The sequence below is a fragment of the Botryllus schlosseri genome, chromosome 14 (assembly GCF_051294905.1).
Source record: "Botryllus schlosseri isolate E-star chromosome 14, Bs_hap1, whole genome shotgun sequence".
NCBI lineage: Eukaryota > Metazoa > Chordata > Ascidiacea > Stolidobranchia > Styelidae > Botryllus > Botryllus schlosseri.
This window is the reverse complement of record NC_137249.1, coordinates 3,605,663-3,625,690: the sequence shown is the minus strand read 5'-3', so window position 1 is coordinate 3,625,690 and position 20,028 is coordinate 3,605,663. Positions and strand designations below refer to the sequence as shown.

The following is a 20,028-nucleotide window of genomic DNA, read 5'->3' as shown; positions in this document are numbered from 1 at the left end:
TCTTTTTGTAGTTTACTTAAACTACTTCTGCTCGTCCTTGAGTAGATTTGTGGTACGTTTCTTCTACATGAGTACCTTTCCTGACTACTCTGACTACCACTGCTCCTGGTTATGATTATCATATGGGGAGAGATAGCGTAGTGGTGGGCGTCTGCGCCATCCAAGCCGGCAGCTCTGGTTCGATTCCGGCCGTCGGAAGTTATTCTGGGCTACTCGTTCCCCGAGTCGTAGTTCTTACGGCGACAAAATATTCCAGAGAAAAAAAGACCCGATAAAGCTTCTAAAAAGGACCGACGAAGAAAGAATGACATCCAAGAAGACTGTGACAACGGGCACTAGGTTGCGGTGGATGCCAGTTCAAGAGACCCCAACTGGTTGGTCGTTCGGCATCTCCCCCATCTGTTCGTTACATCACATTTTGTGTCTTGTATAACGCCCTGTGTAAATTGTGTGTGTGTCTTGGGCAGATGAAAATATAATCTGACGATTGATTGATATATGGTTCGAAGAGAACATGTCGCTATATGGTTTTTCCGGCATGAATATATTAAGATGCCAATTTTCATCCCGTAAAAACTTTTACTGCCAGAATCACAGCGGTGATGTGCAGTGGTGAAATATATTTTTATTAGGCTACTTTTTGTTGTTCGGTGAGGTTATTTTTAGGTACCGGTACGGTTGCGAATTAGTGCCTCAATGTCAAATAATGATGAATGTGTAACGAAATATCGTCTTTGAGTCCGCATGACAAACGAATTTCCTATTTCTTGCAGGGGCATGTTGAATCCTAACGGTATGGAGTGACATTAGAAGTATGGCCTATATATAATACTCTCGTTAGCGCATGTGTGAAACGTAGTGAAGAAGATTCGATGGGGACCAGACAAATCGCTGGTATGAGATTCCTTTTTCGGGCTTTTGCCACCGTCAAAGGAGCTTATATGGGAAAGTACGCGATCGTTGCAAATACTGTCACCGCTGGAGGACTTGGTTGTGTGGGTGATCTTATAGCACAAAAATCGGAACAAAAGTCCGAGAAATTTGCATGGGATGCGAATAGAACAAGGAATATGACACTGGTGTGCTTGTTGGCAGGCCCCTTGATGCATCATTGGTACCGTTTTCTGGATCGAAGGTATCCAGGACATTCGTTCAAGATGATATCAAGAAAACTGGGTTTAGATATGTTATCGGGCCCATTTTGGTATGGATGGTACATCGGAGGATTGAGTTTACTGCGGGGATGCAATTCTGCGCAGTTTCTTGAAGAAATGAAAGATAAAGTTCCTATCATAATAACTGTTGATCTCGCACTTTGGCCTCTATTTCAAGGTATCAACTTTAAGTTCTTTGCTCCTCAGTATCGAATATTGGTGATAAAATGCAATGAACTTGTTTTAGATGTTATTTTTTCTCACATAGCCAATAATGATTATACTTTTTCCACATGGATAGATGCCATACAAAGGCATTTTTCTGGTAAAAACTGAAGAATTCATTCATTTGTTTCAAGCAGAATATATTGTTTCTATAGCAACTTTACCATATTGAAATGAAGAAAATGTGGTGTTCAGCCTGGTTGCTGCATATTGCATTGACAATGGTGCAGACAATAATAGACCATATTCTTTCTCCCCAGTAGGCTGTTGTACTGACTTAGGCTGATTTCGTATGATTTAGATTTCAAGCAAATCGAATGAAATGCAAAATGCCTCATTACTTATCAGTCTCTATATTTGCTGTATAGCACTACTAATTGAGTATTTTTATGTGCATCATTTATTCGTATTTTTATCCCAAAGTCACCCCAAACTTGAAAAAATATATTGTTTAATTGCTACCATAATTAATATTATTGTTGGTCTTAAATCTCTAAAGGCTATCATTTGACGTGTTCCTAACTATTTATATTTTGTATTTACGTATAAAAACACTATAAATTTGCAGCTGTAAATCTGGTTTTATGATCACTTTACAGCCCAAAGCACATGCGATACACAATAGACAATTACAATGCAATGAAAAGGCCTATGCGAGATTCCTTATTGCCGCATCAAAATTCTGATTCCGATAGTTAGTTGAATATAGATAGTTTGATCAGATCTTCATTCTCATAGCACTGTGAATATTATGTCAAAATTTCATGTCCAATTGTCTGTCCATTGTATGACGTTTTATTATAACTGTATCGATGTTTGATATTGACCATACTCTGATATAAAGCATCGTCCATTTGGCTTCTAGCGAAATTACAAGTTTTAACTCGTGAATGCATCAATTTTACATTGATCAAGACTATCAATATCAGTGTCCTACCATTGCTTGCAACAGTTTGTAATTTTATTATGCAATCGTGAAATGAGTTAGTACATGTTACGACCCTCATGAGCTTTGTTAGTATTTTTGTTCGGTCGCAATTGCACACAGAAGTACGAAAAACTGCCAAGAGGATGTAAACTTGGAAGCCTAATCCATTTTTTCATGATGGCTGTTGTTTTTGCACTGCTTGTTTTATGTACTTGATGTTTAACGAAGAAATATCCACTCAAGTTTCGCAAAGACAATTGAAGCAAAGCATGGACAAGTGGCGTACAAGTACCTACAGCCCCCCCCCCCCCCCTGATTAGTATGTAAGCATCTCACTCTATGAAATCTAGAAAAGTTGTTTCATAAATGTGTGATTACTTTTGCACCTGCACAATACAGACGATTGTTCTATTAAAAAAAGATTTTCCGCTGTTTTTATTCCTTGAGTGCAATAAAGTCATCCGTCTGAACTCCGAAATGTTGGTTTTATGCAAAGCTGGTGAAATTCGGACTCGTATCTCAGTTGTATGCTCTATAACTCTTGTAAGGTAGATGGCCGAGATTCTGTTTCGTATGCTGGTACGTTAGAAAGGCAGAGTGGATGCTGGTAATTATTTCACATATGAATAAAACCAAGCATGACGTGCAGATGGCTTGATACTGTCGTATGTGTGATTGCACGAGAAATGTAGATAATCATTTAATCAATCTCGGCCGCTTCTCAATGATCGCCGAATTTTGGTACAATTCCGATGAACGGAATCAGTATCAGTTCAGTATATTAGTAATATCATCATCATTTCAAAACACCTCAAGACCGCGATACAATGAAATCATCGGAAAGTGTCTAAATGACTAGGAGTTGTCTGTGAAATCAGACACCCACCAGGTCTAGTTCGATAGTTGATGCAACCAGTTTCATTTATATTTTCAAATAAGAGGCATCTACATTAGATGGAAGAATAAGGGATAACATAAAACGACTAGTGGCTAGAGTCTAGGCTAGACGATGGATGGAATAAGTCTTTTGACGTTGAATGAAATTCGGACATATCTACGTATGATTTACCAGCTTACATATAGGCCTACGTTGTTCAATGACATTCCCAGTATTTCGACAGCAAGCGTCACCTATCGGCGCGATACTCAGAGAAAGGCTGTAATATTGACTTTATCATAGCAGCGGTATCTGGTGGCGGATTTAACTCCTACTGTAGTTTCGCGATCGTGGTGCAACCTCTCAATCCATGTATAAGTAGCAACGGGACAGCGCGAGAAGCAAAATCAATTCTGCGAGTCGTCAGCTTCAGCTATACGTCTCGTTCGTCGCATCTGCAAACCATCTCAAAGACTACTCTATCAAGCGTGTAGCAGATCGGCGTTATTTACGGCATGTCTGATTCAACGAGGTACTCGCTTACTACGGAGAGATTACATGTAGTCATATGCGCTGCGTGTTGTCGGTTTCATTGATAGCGTATCACGTAATTATTCCACGAGACCATACCGTATAACAAGCCATTCTGTGTAACCTAACCAGGCATCCAACCCACGGTAAATGAAGATAAATATCTGATTGGTTTGTACATTGAAATTTCAATATTTCAAAACATCCCAATGGCCAATGCTATACTTCGTAACTCTCGCGATATGACGTGCTAAAAATCAACATTGTGTGTCCTGAGCTGCCATAAACAAATAAAATGCTGTGTATTTACTTTTCAATCATTGTATAGTTCAGATTAGACATAATTGATATCAAACATTCCATGTGAGTGTGAGCTACACAAAGGATATTATGTATTAAAATTACATGCGATACAATGCAGAAATCATCTTGGATAACTCGTAGTGGTTTGATTCGGGGTTTGAATAGTCCTTTTTGCCCTATGTAAGTCATGGGCTTAGAGCAGTGTTTCCCAACCCCGAGTCCGCGGACTCATTTGAGTCCGCGGAAGGTCCTTGGTGAGTCCGCGAACACAGGAATTTTCAGTAACTTAATCGGCTCGGCACACTATTTCTTCCACTTCCGATACGATTTCGGAACATGTAATTGACAGACCTACGGGGCTCGTTCACTTTCGGACCAAAGTCATTGCAGCCTTACGGAGAAAATAGCTTTTTGGTCCGAAAGTGAATGAGCCCCGTCCTGGTCCGGTTTCGTCAAATTCCGAATTTATAACTAGGCTGCGTGATTCGCAAAATACCTACTTTGAAATGTTAGTAACCCTAATAGCTGTCATAAAAATGCATAGATATCTCAAATATGTGACTGGCGGTACTCAACTTGAATAGTGCTTTCAGAACTACATTCATTGCAGTAGAATTTATTACCTCGGTGGCTTTTCGGGTTTCCCTTGACAAGAATTAACGGCGCCATAAGAAGGAGAAAGAGTTTGTATACAATCATTAAATATTCCAATAATATATACCGCTAATTGCCTGTGTAACGTCTTCTGTGTATTGTATAATTTGATTCTCTCTCACCCCTTTACTATGACTTCCGGAGTACCGGTACAGCTGACTTTGGCCAGATACCGTTCCTTTTAATTATTGCATTGTTACGTCAAATTTTGCCAATTTGGATTTCGTTTGAATCTTTTTCTATATGCTTCTTATTGTGCCGTTAACTCTTGTTGATAAGGGGCATACCAAATGCCTTCAAGTTAATATATTATACTACAGTGACTATAGTTTTGAAAGCAATATTAGAGATACCTCAATAAGCGATGTTTCGCCACGTATATTTCAAACGCAAGAACAACGAAACAGCACTACAACAAATTGATCAGCATTGCAAGCAATATTCGTTCTTCTGAGATTTTCTTTGTCTTGGGCAAACCAGTTGGTTGCAAGTATCACAGGCAAAACGGGGAGCCTGTGCTTCGCACATCTGTAGCATCTTCCTGGTTTGATACCAAACATGCCAGGTATAAACCCCTATTATCGCCAACTGGAATTTTTCAAAATGCCCTACATTTATGTCCGAGGTAGCCTATTGTTAACGTTGTCATAAGCAACTCTATGATGGTCATAAACTCTACAATTTTGGCCGGATTGACTTGAATTTAGTACGAATGGACTCGGCATTTAATGCTGAGTATTCACTATTCACATATCGCATATGCCAGGTATAAATCCCCAGAACAGCTCTTCATACACACGTATGCAGGACCGTAACTGCCGCGCCCCAAACCCCCATAATTGGGGGTGGGCGAGCTCGAAGGGGGGCCAAAACTAACATAAATTGCAAAGTATTTTTTTAGAAATTTATGCAACTTTTTTATAAAAATTCGCGTCACGCGCGATTTATTGGTGTCGACTTTCTTGATTATTGGGTATCCTTCCCCTAAGAAAAAAGACGCATGAGTAATATCACTTTCAGAAACGCCTCACTCAGCTCTACCGGTAAATCTGATTACACGAGCAGAGACACGATAAAAAGTTTACATCAATATATATGCAATTCCTGATCATATTGACCGATTCAATCATGATATAGAGAATATTTTCGCGATTCGCGCGGTTCATTCAAAACAAGCCGCCTAACTAAACAGTACAAAGATTTCGCTGAGAAGTAGCGGTAGAAAGGTTTCGGAAGAGGGGGGTTTGGGGGCGAAGCACCCCATAAGTTAGATTTATAGCCCTTTGGGGGCCCAAGACCAACGTTTTTTTCGGGGGGCTGACGTTGTGGTGTTACGGTCCTGCACGTAGACACCTTGCATACGTTTCCGGCACGATATACGCTGAGTATTGTTGATTGATTATTGCGACTTGTTCCCTTACAGACGTTATTTGGATATTGATAAATCGTAGGGACATGTGCTAATCACAGTAACAATCTACCGTTGTCTATTATAAGTAGAACTCGAGATATGGACTGCATTACTGAACAGTTGCTTGAATTACAAGCCGATAGATGAGGAAAGACATGTTTACAAAATCTTCCTTGACTCAATTTTGGCCAAATGTGCAGTCGATGGAGCATAGTCTTTCAGATATTTGCTAAGCTTGAGTCCGCGGATATATAGGCGAGCTTGAGAATAGTCCGCGGCTCAAAAAGGTTGAAAACCACTGGCTTAGAGCAATCAATTGGAATCCAAACTCCATCAAAATATTTTGAAATAAAGAATTGACCTTAAAGTGAGTCCCACCATGCCACTATCATTGCTATCATTGAAATGACCATGGAAGCAATCAGCTACGAAGTTTGCTGTACGGGCTGGTAAATTTCTGGCCATTGTCAGCAGATAGGCCTACTGCAACAGCTTGGAATGGTCAGCATTCATATGAGTTGTAATATTAGCAAGTTTGTGATCAAGCAGCACAACATGATGTAGAATATTGTGTATTGTTCCGTCCAAGTTATTGTTTTAACCCTTGAGAATTTTGGGTGGTTGTGTGATCCCCTAACCTTGAAATTTGGAAGTTAATGAAAAAATGTCGTCACTTTCTCACTGAGAATAGGACAAAATAGTGACATAGGAAATTTAGTCCTACTGATGTTATAAAGGACAATGTAGTTTTATATGGTAGTTGCAGTTCCAACATTGTCTTTTCATACGCACCACTTCCTGTTGTGGAACTTTCTTAACGCGTACTTGTGCACAGATTCACATGCGACTATGCAAAGCGGAAAGCAAATTGCAAGAAATGCAAACAACCTATCGACAAAGGTCTGCCGCGGATCGCAAAATGCGCTCCCAATTTCTTCAACGACGGCGATGGCGAAATGAAAAATTACCATCACATCGCCTGCATGTTCGAAGTATGTGCCGCTTCGAGTATTGGTTGTATATAGCCTGAATATTGAAATTTCAAATATCAGATTTCTGATATCAATTTGGAAAGTTTTGACAGACTTGATAATTCTTGAGATCAGATGATTCTAGTTGTCTGATTAGCTTGATCAGTATAATTTGAATAATATACTCATATTGTAATAAACCTGATATTTTCGACTGTCGATGACCCATCTGACAAGTGCAGTTGAAAATTGTTGGTTTTATTTCAATACCGTATGAATATGTTATGGAATTTGATATGTCAAATTTTCTGATTGATCATCATTTTGTGCTATCACAGCCAATTGATATATGATTTTGCACCTCTTCTAGGCGTTTTCAAGAGCGCGAGCCACTACGAAAAAGATTGAAGACCCCAGCGACTTGGAAGGGTTCTCGGACATGCAGGACCCCGAGAAAGATCAAATCAGGAAACTTATACAAGGTACTATACATTAAAAAGAGTAGAACTACTATTGTAAAGATGCATTGTGCTAACACTAATCTGTGAATTACTTTCCATAATAAGTCTATTTCTTATGATTTATGGTTGTCAAATTGTTATCAGAACTCCTACAGAAACAGGCGGCCAAGGCATCAACATCAAAGACATCGAAAGCAAGTAAAACTACTCCCAAGAAACAGCCTGCAAAATCTCCAGTCAAAGCAAGTATGTGGCACACAGCTCCTTCGTTGATTTGATATAGGATATTTTTGTAAGTGAACATCGATCCTTGTGGAGATTTGTGGTTCTGTGGGCGACCTCCAAGACACGGTTTATTGATGTATTTCTCTAGTATATCACTAGCACTGTAAATACTTGGAAGCTCTAGGAGGTACAGAACTTCAATATATAATTGAATAGTATATTCGTATTGAAATGAACCCGAATGTTTTTGTTTGGCTGACACTTGTCGGTGGTAATCGTCAGCAACTAGTAGAGTATTGATAAGAACATTGTGTATCAACAATAAATACTGTAATTTACGTACTGTAACCTTTTTCACAAATCCTTTTTATCACGTAGCTGGCTTTTAAGGTAGTGCCATGGGTGCATGTTGTTGAATTGACAGAGTAGGGGTGAAGCAGATACTGTAGCTGAGTGTAGTGTGTCTCAAGATGGTCACAGACCGCTAAAAGTTAGAGCACCATTAGTTCGGACTGTGACTTTGAAAATTTTTGAGAGACCATGAAAATAGTGTGTAATGTATTTCTGCTCCTCTATTTTTCAGAGGCGAAGACATCCCCAGTAGCGAACGCAGTCCCAGCAACCGAGAAAACGAAAGAGGCGAGCCCCAAAAAGCGGGATGTCCCTGCGTCAAAAGACAATAACTTTCGCGAGTTTCGAAGGATATGCGCGTTAATCGCGGAGGAGTCGAGTTACAACGAGAAGTCTAACATCGTGAAAAACTTTATCACTAAAGGCACGAGTGGATGTAAGTAGAAACTATTTCTATATAAAAAATAGTGTTCACTCCATAGCCATGTCTAGGTAGCAGGGCACCGTGTGTCGCAGGAATCTTTTTTTTCTCGTCAGCATGAGAATCGCAAACATCTGTGCACCAAGCTTGGGTTGTTTCGCACTGTACAGTTCTCCCAGAAATTTGATTAGAATTAAAATTAGAGCGTAGAACCATTTCACAAATTAAATTAGAATTACATTACCGGCGTTTCGTTATAAACGGACAAGTTTGGTGTGCGGAAGTTTGCCATTCTGATGTTTATGAAAACGAAGTCAGATTTTGTGTATGAACTTGATTTTTGTTGTTTTTTCTTTTCCGAATTCTGTAATTTTAATTCTAATCTAATTTGGAAAAATCGGCGTAGCTAAAAAAAAAACTGAAAATTTTCTATCGTTCAACCTCAGATTTGGCATATTTTTAAGTCATGCCTATGAATCGCTCCTTTATTTGTAATTATGTAAATGTCATCTTGAGTTTGCTATATTACTTGTACTATTATTACTATTATTTGGACTACGTTGTATAATATTTCATATTAAGTGAATTTGTTGATGAATTGAGCTTCTATATATAATCATAGTGTCCTATATGGTGTGGACACAGCGAGACTGAACTTTCCATTTGACCAAAGGCAACTTTACGGCCATTTTTAACCAGCTTGCCGAGCTCTAAATTCAATAAAACGGGTATCAATGGAAAGCTGCTGCTGTACTGATTACGAAAATAGAACTTTTATTCTGTTTATGGTCCTGGAACCCCCGAAAATCATCCTAGAAATTTGCATTGTGATGGAGTTTTGGCATTGTGGCGCAACAGGACTGTCTGGTTCTTTCTTCTCAGCTTCACTCTCGTTTTGCCAGACAGAATTGTTGCGTCACAATGCCGAAACTCAACAACAATGCAAATTTTTAGGCTGATTTTAGGGGGTTCCAGGACCATAAACAGAATAAAATTTATATTATCGTAATCATTACAGCAGCAGCTTTCCATTGATACCCATTTTATTGAATTTAGCGCTCGGCAAGCCGGTCAAAAATGGCCGTAAAGTTGCCTTTGCTCAAATTGAAAGTATGACGTAACCCAAATGCAGCGAGCCGGTAAGTCTCGCTGTGTCCACACCATATAGGACACTATGATATAATCATCGGTCAGGTTTTGATGTGTTTTTTTGTGTAATTTTAAAGCGGGCTACACTGGAGATCTGTATATCTTCATTAAACTGCTGCTTCCCGGTTCCGTAAAGAGGATATACAACGTTCAGAGCAAGACGATTGTGAAGATTTTCAGTAAGATTTTCTCGACCGATCTCGACGAGATGATGGAGGATTTGGAACAGGTACAGAGCGAGTCAGATTTATTTCTTTTTCGAATTTAATCATTCTACTTCTAATCTAATTTGAAAATAAACTAGTTATATTTTTAGGTCTAATCTAATTTGAAAAAAAACTCATTATAATTCATGTCTAATTCTAATTGTCCAACTCTACTACCGAGCTGTCGATTTCCTTCGGACAGGGTGACGTTTCGGAGACCGTTTTCAAGTTCTTTGAACAGAGCGACGATTTTCCACCGTGCAAGAAAAGCTCGTTGACGATTCACGACGTTGATCGAACGCTTGATAAACTTCAAGGGTAATATATATGTATGATAGAGATACACTCGTGTCACTTGTTGGGCAAGTAGATTGCTTGTACTTGCATCCCACCGATCATCAGTATTTAATCACTTGGTTATGTTGTGTTGATAAATTCTGAAACTTGAGAAACTTGAGTAACCTCGGTGACTACTCTTTACTGACTCGCCTGAACAGATTGACGCGTGAAGACGACCAAGAAGTTGTCCTGGCAGGGATAGCGAAACGTTCGACGGCCAATGATTTGAAGGCGATCATTCGTCTTATAAAAGGAGATCTCCGTATAACGGCCGGTCCAAAGCATATGTGAGTTTTCAACTGTTTTTTTGTGGGATAGATAATAAAGTTGGCTGATCCGGAAGAATGCTAATCGGCTGATTAAATACTGCCAATCGCGACGTATAAAGTTGGAAAAGGTTACGCGAGTTGTCCCGAGTTTTCAATCAAGTGGCGTTATCTGTTGCATCATAATGCGAAAACGCGTTATTGGCTGTCTGTTGTCAATTTGTTGAATGAAACGGCAGCCAATCTAGTCCAAGGGTTGCCGAACTTTTTCATCTTATTATGTCTTGGTGTGCTCAAGCTTTTACAAACTACTGGACTTTCAAAATGCTCAACTAGAACTACTCTAAACACAATCATAGGATAATTGACTGATGAATAACTGGATTGGTGGTGTGTGCAAGTTTAGGTGCGCTAGGGGTGTTCAAAAATGTTATTTTTTCTCAAATTGTACTGGCTACTTGATAAAATTGTTAGGTTACCTAATTTAAGCCTACACACCAAATTTGCTTCAATTCCAGCCAGTAACCGCTTTGCTACAGAATTAAGTTTCTATTTATTACATGAAAATAAATCTAAAAAAAATTCAACATTTTCTGTTCACCCCATGAAAGTGTTAGGTTGTCTATAGAAATGATGTTCACCAAATTTGGGTTGATTTCAACCAACGGAAGCGGAGTTATTGCCGTCGAAAAATTTGGATTTGAATAAAATAGTATTTACGGTGGGCACACTTATCGTAGACAATTATAAAGTTGGTCACCGTAAATACTGTTTTATAGATAATCCAAATTTTCCGACGGCAATAACTCCGCTATTAACGGTTGGAATTGAACCAAATTTTGTAAACATCGTTTCGGTAGACAAACGAACACTTTCATGGGGTGAGCAGAAAGTTTTGAAATTTTTTAAAATTTATTTTTATACAACCAATAGAAACTTTCTTCTCCTGTAGCAATGCGGCTAATGGCTGGAATTGAACCAAATTTGGTGTGTAGGCTTAAATTAGGTAACCTAACAATTTTATCAAGTAGCCAGTACAATTTGAGAAAAAAAGTCATTTTCGAACACCCCTACTGTACAACTCTTGATTAGAAACTCCCGTCATATCGACGGTGGCGGTTTTTCAGACTTGACGCGCTGGACCCAAACGCGCACGAGGCTTTCAAAGCGTCCCGAAATCTGGAGGACGTTATCGACAGAATCGAGGAGAGAAAGAAATCCGGGAGTAAATCCGCGCTGGAGGTCAGGGCGTCGTTGATGACGCCTGTGGCACCGATGCTGGCGGAGGTGACTTGAGTTTGTTGCATCTCGTGATTACGATTTCATCACCTTTAAAAGACAATTGGGTAAAAAAAGTCTTACCAACTGGTCAGAATAGCCCCTGTACCATTTCAACATAATTTATTTTTAAAAATTGCTCGTTTTTATTGTGATATCAATCGTTTTGTGTTGGTCGCTATTTCAAAAGCCGTGCCTGTCTTCACTAACGCGAATTCGTACCCCGTAGGCTTGCAAATCCGTAGAGCAGGCGATGAAGAAATGCCCAAACGGCATGTACTCTGAAATCAAGTACGACGGCGAGCGCGTGCAGCTTCACATGCAGGGCGGAAAGTTTCAGTTTTACAGCAGGAGCCTGAAACCGGTCTTAAAGCACAAGGTATGGATCGCTGCACGTGACAAAGAGTATTTTCCTGATTTCAAATGAGAGATTGTGACACTTTAAGGTGGCGCATTTCGACGACTATATACCCAAAGCCTTTCCAGATGGGCACAGTATGATCCTGGACAGTGAGGTTTTACTTGTGGATAATGAAACAGGTAAGTTTTTGTTGCTTGTTGGCGCATGATTAGAGTGTTATGTATTCTCGTATTGACATTTGTTACGCTGGCATATCTACTCGAGTAGTCCGCGATCCTACTTGAGTACAAGTGGAACTGATGCTGTTGATTTCTACTCGGTTACGACTGGTAATGGCAATTTCCAATTGACATATTAGTTAAAGAAAATTATTAAAAGTCTCTAGTATTACGGGCAGTTGATTTGGAGGTGGCTACTTTTGAAACAACAGAGCGTGTCTTTGCGTCTAACCAAAAATTACTGATGACAGTGCAAATATCTTTATATATATATTCAGTTACCGTGATCTAGGGCTGTTTCTTTGTAGCCTTGCTTATACTGAAATTCAAACCCGTGCGTCATTTTGAAGGCGTAGGTTGATTCAGGGTGGTTTTGTGTGCTACGCAGATGTAGTTTTGCAAATGTTTGTTGTCTTTAGGGGTGCCACTGCCGTTCGGAACGTTGGGCGTCCATAAGAAAGCGAAATTTGAGTCCGCCTCGGTTTGCCTGTTCATTTTCGACATTCTTCATTTCAACGGGGAGAACTTGATGCAGAAGTGAGTCGGCGACGATTATTTGCTTTTAGATTTAATTTGTTGGGCATTGCCACACGATATTTTACATGTGAAGAGCTTATTAGAGGTACAGAACTTCAATATACGATTGTGCAGTATATTCATATTGATATGAACCCGAATATTTTCGGCTGACGCTCGTCAGGGGTGTAATGGTCAGTAACTAGTGAATAATCGGAAAGAACATATTTTGATAAGTCTACTCCAAGGCACCCAAATGAAAGCGCGAACGGCATTTCCCGAAAACCCCGGAATCTGTCGTCTCGATAATTTTTTGCGCAAACAGGATTATGCAACAAATGTTATACAATGGCAAAGCGTTGCCAGATCATGGCTGTAACCAAGTCACAAGGTTCTGAGTCACAAGTCAATCTTACTTATATAGTTTTGACTGGAGTCAAGGCGAGTCATTTTCAATTCACCACCGAGTCGAGTCCAAGTATTCACGGTTCAGTTTTGAGTTCAATCCCGTTCAACCCAATTTTTTCAACTCTGCTCGAGAGATATAGAATGGCTCGCATTCATAGTATCGTAATTTTTCTCAGTTTTAACAGTTTTTAACCCTATTTTCTGAGTATCAGGACTGATAGACGAAATACCAATAATACCGTGACTATTCTTCGAAGTCGCAATGAAATGTCTGTCTTGGACTCTTGACCGTCGTAGTCCTGACTGGAGTACAAGTCGAGTCAATACTCAAATTTACTCTCGTCGAGTAGTTTTAGGCATTTGAAAAAAATGACTCGAGTCGAGTCACCCTAAAATCGTCACTAGCTATTTTTTTGCTATTTCAGACCGATTTGCGAACGCCGTCAAATCCTATCGAAAAACATTCGCGAAATCAAAAACCGAGTTCTCCTGTCGGAGATGAAGTTTGTCAACGTAAGCTCGCAGACCGACGTTCAGCGCTTGAGCTCGGAGCCTCTGAACAGTAAACTTTTTCCAGAAACCCGACGAATTGAAAGAGATGATCGTGCGTGTGATCAAAGACGGACTTGAGGGCCTCGTCTTGAAAGACACAAAGGTGGGATTCGGGCGGGTTATTACTGGGTTGTGGTGGTAAAGTAGTCACCTTTTTTTGGCACTCAAAGTAAAAGTAGAAATCGCTTCGTAAAATTCTATCCGAGTACAATTTTCAAATACAGTTGAATAGTATATATTCATATTGCAATGAACCCGAATATTTTCGGCTGACACTCGTCAGGGGAAATCGTCAGCAACTAGCCAGCATGAAATGAGATCTCAAATGAGAGAGCGTTCAATGTACTATTTCAAATACTGTGTAAGACTCGTGGTTGTTCAGAGCATTTACGAGCCGGGCAAGCGCCACTGGTTGAAAGTGAAGAAAGATTACCTGATGCAGGGCGCCATGGCGGACACGGCCGACCTTGTCGTGCTCGGGGCGTTCTTCGGGACCGGTAACAAAGGTGAGCGCGACTTGCAGGGGTGGCGCAATGAAATCGGCGTGGTCGAAAAGATACCAACGTCGGTATAATTGTGTTAACTTTATTCAGGCGGGCTCATGTCCGTTTTTCTGATGGGCGTCCACGACCCGAAGACGGACACGTGGCGGACCGTCACGAAGGTGGGCAACGGGCACGACGACGACGCCCTGGACAGGGTCAACAAGCAGCTGAAAGTCGTGAAGATAAGCAAGGTGAATTTACATCGGTTCTCTATCTTTTTACGGTCGTGACCCAATTTCTGATTTGAAAGTGTTCCCACATTTAATTCTGGAAAGCTGCTTCATCTAATGTAATATGTATAAACTTTTGCCCAGATCTACTTTTTTGACCTTTGTGGGAAGCAGATTATTAACAAAAGATCAGCACCGTATCGCACAATACTACTCACGGCTACGGCTGCGCAAAATCGCATATCTTAAGACTTGAGTGGTTCGCTTCTGAATCGAGTACTAGATATTGAGTATTTGGGTATTTGTGGAACAAATAAAGAAGTAGAAATAGTAAGGTCCATTTTCCAGTGATACACATATCCAGTATTCCAGAACAACTTTGAGACGAGCCGCTAAATAGAAATGACTAGGACGGACGTCATATGTTCAATAAAAAATGTTTGTACCAATTTTGGCCGTTGCGATCGTACCAAAGGGGTCGTCAGAAGCTTTGTTCGCCGCCACCTGTTTTTGTGGAAATAAATTTTCGGCACTCGTCAATATCGAATCGGAGGCTCGGGTTTCCAAGACGCGACCAGCCGACCACGTATTTCAAGAAATGCCTCTGCAGAATTCTCTATGGTCTACCCAATTTCCACATAAATAGCGTGATGTTGTTTTCAAGAAACTGTCGAACTATCGAAGCTACGATTCTTGTTGAAAAATCAACTTTTAGCAGGGTTTTAACCAAGTCACAAGGCTCCGAGTATCAAGTCAATCTAACTTTTATAGTTCTGAGTCGAGTCATTTTCAATTCACCACCGAGTTAAGTCCGAGTCCAAGTCAGCCGGCAGAGAGTCGAGTCCGAGTCATGGTGTTATGACTCGAGTCCAAGTCATTGTGTTGACTGCTCGGTTACCAGTTAAGAGTCTTGTTGAATCCACTTTTTGTAACTCTGTTTGGTGATATCGTATGGTTCGCATTTAAAATATTCTAATTTTCCTCACTTTTAGCAGTTTCTGGTCGCATTTTCAAGTACCAGTACCAATAGACAAAATACGAATGGTGTCGTTATTTTACTTTTCTTCGAAATGACAATGAAATGTCGGCTTTATCCGTCTTGAGTACCGAGTCATATGACTTGGTTCGAGTCATGCGCAATGACTCGAGTCCAAGTCGAGTCAATACTCAGATTGAGTCAAGTCGAGTCATATCAGTATTTTGAAAAAATGACTCGAGTCAAGTCGAGTCATCAGAAAATCGTGACTCGAGTAGAGTCATGACTCGAGTCATTGCAACCCTGACTTTTAGTGACAAGGAGTGTGTTTTTTCAGTACTCAACATCGCTCACTACCCCGAATCGTTGAACCAGCGCCAAATTCATCATGCCCAGCCCTGGTGATCGCGCGTCGTTTCTTTTGCAGGATTTCAAGAGAGTGCCGAGCTGGCTGTCTCTGAACAGGCAGCACGTGCCCGATTTCGTGGTGGAAGACCCGAAAAAGGCGCCGGTCTGGGAGATTACCGGGACGGAATTCAGCAAGTCTTCGTCGCATACGGCCGACGGGATTTCGATACGTTTCCCGAGGGTCACCAAAATCAGGTTAGCGTCGTCGTGCTGAAAATTCTCCGCACATGCAGTGCGCGGGCTCTCTTGTGACGTATTTCTCGTTCAACCATTTCGAATAATGGCGATTTTGATGGCTTGGACCTACGCAGCAATTGTGGTTTGATAGTTTTGACTCGAGTCGAGCCATTTTTAACTCACCACCGAGTCAAGTCTGAGTTAAAGCTGGGTAACAAAAAGTTGAGTCTCCCTCAGATTCATAATATAATCATCTTTTCACTCTTAACATATTTATTCAAACAGATAAAAGACAGTTTCTGGGCCTATTTTTTAATTATCGATCCCGATACCCGAGATTTGGATCAAGCCATACAGTTTTGAGTCACGCGCAATGACAGGAGAACAAGTCGAGTCAATACACAAGTGACTCAAGTCGAGTCATTTTCCAAAAAAATTGCGAGTCGAGTCATTGCAAGCCTGGGTTCGATAAGACTGTTGGAGGTACAGAACTTCAATATACATTGCAATAAACCCAAATATTTTCAACAATTGTATCACCAAATATGACGCCATATCGGGGTTGTAATGACTCGAGTCATGACTCGACTCGAGTCATGATTTTCTGATGACTCGACTTGGACTCGAGACACAGACGGCCGAGACCGCCATTTCATTGTAATTTCGAAGAATAGTGAAGTAACCGCACTATTGGTACTGGTACTTGAAAATGCGACCAGAAACTGTTAAAAGTGAGGAAAATTAGTATATTATAAATGCAAACCATTCAGTATCACCAAACATAGTTATAAAAATAATGTTTAACAAGATTTTAACTGGAAACTGAGCAGCCAACACATCGACTTGGACTCGAACTCGACCCTCTGCTCACTGACTTTGACTCGGACTTGACTCGGTGGTGAGTTGAAAATGACTCGACCTGACTCGAGTCAAAACTATAAAAGTGAGATTGACTTGTGACTCGGAGCCTTGGGACTTGGTTACAACCCTGCGCCATATGCATAAATGAGGCAAAAAGATGGCTCAGTTAGGCTCGGTGTACTAGTTTTAGATTTCGCACAAATTCCTTATGTTGGTGGAACTTAGGTTGGAAGATTTTTGTGAAAGTCCTCGAATTCTATTAAATTTCCGGTTTTAGAAAAGACAAGGACTGGAAAACTGCGACCGACCTTCCGCGTCTACGTCTGTTGTTTGAAAAATCGAAAGAGGAATCGGACGTTTCGGCCTTGTTCGACGTTAAACCGTCACCCTCTAAAGAATCTCCGAGGAAGAGAAAAATCGCGGACAGTTCTCCGGTTAAGGCGTTGAAAAAAGTAAAGAGCGAAATAACAAAGCCGGATTTTCTACGCGACGTATTTACGGGCATGAAAGTTTACGTCTCGTCGACGGTATCGAAACTGGATAAATTGAAGAGATATCTGATCGCTTACGACGCAGATGTGTTGGAGGTATGCGTTCTTTTTATAGGGATCTCAAATTTATACCAACCTTGCTCTAGTTAAAATCCACGCATTTATAGAACTGCCCACGGTAAAGGCTATTATTACAAATCCATAACTTTGTACACGAATAACCTCGCTTCTATAGGTTGAAACTGAGCCAAATTTGCTGCGTATCGTTTTTTTTTAGGCAACGTAACAATTTCACGGGGTTGCTAGTGAAATTTTGAAGAAACAGTCATATTTTTGTAATACACTCAAATTTTCGAATTCGCTTGCACATGTTGCAATCAAGCCAAGTTTTGATGTGCAGAACCGTTTGAAAGTAGCCTACAATGCGTTTGGGAGTAGTTGTATGTGAAAGCTAAGCTGAGACTTTTTAAACAAATTTGTTCCATCTCGTCGGTACACCGTGACATTCGTCAGTATAGTAGATGATAGCAAACAGCAGAGTCGTAGTTCTTTTATGAACACCCAATTTCACTGGTCATAAAATTGAGAACAACTATGTTAAATGGCCATCATAGCAGGCATTTTTATGATAAATTGGTATTTTCATCCGCTCAACACACACAGCATGGAGTGTGATACGCAGCGATTTGACAGGAGCGTCTTTAAACAAAGCATCCACCACGGCATGCTTGTGTTATCAATTTCTATACCTGACATAGCAGCGACATTCAACTCTATCTATTTCCAGGAATTTGACATGTCCTCGGCCACTCATGCTATTTTTCACAAAGACGATGACCTAGCGGATGAGAAATTCGTAGATCTGCCCAAGAACGCGACGAAATGGACCGAGATGGAAGCCTGGAATCGGATTACCAGCAGCGCGTCTTGAACTATTTCAACTCTGTGCTAGACTGCTTGCTCCGCTTACCTAGCGGCACTGTGCCAAACCCGTTACTAAATATGAAGCGATGTAACACAAACGAATGTATTCTATGCGCCCCGTGTTATGGACAGAGATGGTCACAACTCACATTAGTCACTTTTGTTAGAATATAACTTGGTGGATTTCTACTGCGTTACAAAATTTCCAACACATCTCAAAGACTAGGCAAAATAGTGAATCTTCCACTGCATGGTATCGTTTGCAATTGATGTGATGGCGAAGTTTGATAAATAGTTTCAGGCTTTCGGATCAGTTAAGGGGGAATTTTCATTTATAACCTGAGAAGATATATCTGACAAATATATATTGTCAAATTGATTAAAATCTGAAATGTCGTCGCGGGCTGCACAAAATGCTCTGGCGGGCCGCATGTTTGAGACCTCTGCCTTAGGACATAATTCATATATCAATTTAGGTAACGTTTTTGATTTTGTAGACCAGTAGCAGTCTATATACACAACCGCTTACGCACAAGTCTGCAAATACCGACTGCTATTTCACTGACCACCAATGACTTTACCTCTAGATGTGTCCCTGCCTCGTCACTGTTCGTGGCACACTGTTGTTTAAAAATAACTTTTTTTTCAGATTTTTGCGGCTATCAGCTGAAATTGTTGTGTTGGCTAAAAAAAAGCGTCACGCACCAAATTTGGCTCAATTCCAACGAGCGTAAGTGAAGCTATCGGAGTTTGAAAATTTTGAATTTATTACGAAAAAATTGATCGTTTTCTTCTCAAATTTTAATGGATAACTCAGGAAATTGTCGAGTTCGGAGAAGAGAAGTTGTTTTGAGTTTTTCTTTAATAATTTCAAATTCACGAATATGAACACCAATAACTTCGCTCCTACCTGTTGTAATTGAGCCAAATTTGCTGTGTATCGTTTTACTAGACTACTTGACAATCCTGTGGGGTAGACGGTAAAATTTGTAAAAAAAAAATTTGAAATTTTTTTTATGGTAACTCCAAAATTTTCCAACACCTTCATTTCTACTAGTAGGAATTGGTTGAAATTTGATGTGCAACGTTTTTTAGCCAATCTAACCATTTAGGCTAGTAGTAGTGAAAATCTGAAAAAATGTTTGTCATGTTTGAACAACCCTACTGCACACACACACACACACAGTATAGATGCAATCGATCATGAAATGTTTGCATTGCCAGTTGCAACGATGTCATTTTGGTGTGTATTTTTTCATTGTTCTATTATACTTGTGCTGGGTTGGTGATGTTTTGTTAAAACTCTAAACGGCTGGTTTTTGGAAATTGTGATCATTGCAGTTGGTGCTGTTCCATCGCCCGACTACAATATGAAACAATGTGTTGTTTGGTTTGAATCTGTTACGCTTTCAACTCGTTTGCTCTGTGATTGAAATATAAATCCTTCAATACTAGTGTGTTGTCAGTGTTATTCTACCGGTAGATGATCTGTTCCGGTGTTTGATTGCATCAGAAAGGAGAGAGCTATTGCATTGGTTTTCAACCCCCAGCTAGGTGCTGATTTTCCTGTGGGTCGTACGTTTTTAGTATTGGATTCCCGAACGCGTAATCAGTGTACCACAGTTGAACCAAAGTCAATCTCGCTATTATTGTTTTGACTCTAGTCAAGTT

The 20,028-nt window shown here is 40.2% G+C and overlaps 2 protein-coding genes across 2 annotated transcripts; both read left to right on the top strand.

Annotated features, from left to right (window-relative positions):
* Window positions 1-676: 676 nt before the first annotated feature.
* Window positions 677-2,785, top strand: LOC145455255 (mpv17-like protein 2). The gene has a single exon (XM_080333204.1). It carries the CDS (start codon window positions 873-875, stop codon window positions 1,488-1,490), a length of 618 nt encoding a protein of 205 aa, XP_080189330.1. The 5' UTR covers window positions 677-872; the 3' UTR covers window positions 1,491-2,785.
* A 575-nt stretch (window positions 2,786-3,360) lies between these two features.
* Window positions 3,361-19,811, top strand: LOC145455241 (DNA ligase 3-like). The gene is made up of 19 exons (XM_080333191.1): window positions 3,361-3,716; window positions 6,919-7,075; window positions 7,425-7,536; window positions 7,660-7,761; window positions 8,324-8,527; window positions 9,739-9,890; window positions 10,070-10,185; window positions 10,365-10,493; window positions 11,600-11,759; window positions 11,980-12,129; window positions 12,197-12,290; window positions 12,749-12,866; window positions 13,679-13,766; window positions 13,831-13,908; window positions 14,188-14,311; window positions 14,399-14,541; window positions 15,924-16,099; window positions 17,220-17,529; window positions 18,221-19,811. The coding sequence occupies exons 1-19, from the start codon at window positions 3,700-3,702 to the stop codon at window positions 18,362-18,364; spliced, it is 2,574 nt and encodes an 857-aa protein (XP_080189317.1). The 5' UTR covers window positions 3,361-3,699; the 3' UTR covers window positions 18,365-19,811.
* Window positions 19,812-20,028: the final 217 nt, after the last annotated feature.

Coding starts and splice junctions, on each gene's coding strand:
- LOC145455255 (XM_080333204.1), top strand. CDS start 873: ATGGGGACCAGACAAATCGCTGGTATGAGATTCCTTTTTCGGGCTTTT.
- LOC145455241 (XM_080333191.1), top strand. Junction 14,312..14,398: donor CTTCGGGACCGGTAACAAAG/GTGAGCGCGACT, acceptor AACTTTATTCAG/GCGGGCTCATGTCCGTTTTT. Junction 17,530..18,220: donor ACGACGCAGATGTGTTGGAG/GTATGCGTTCTT, acceptor ATCTATTTCCAG/GAATTTGACATGTCCTCGGC.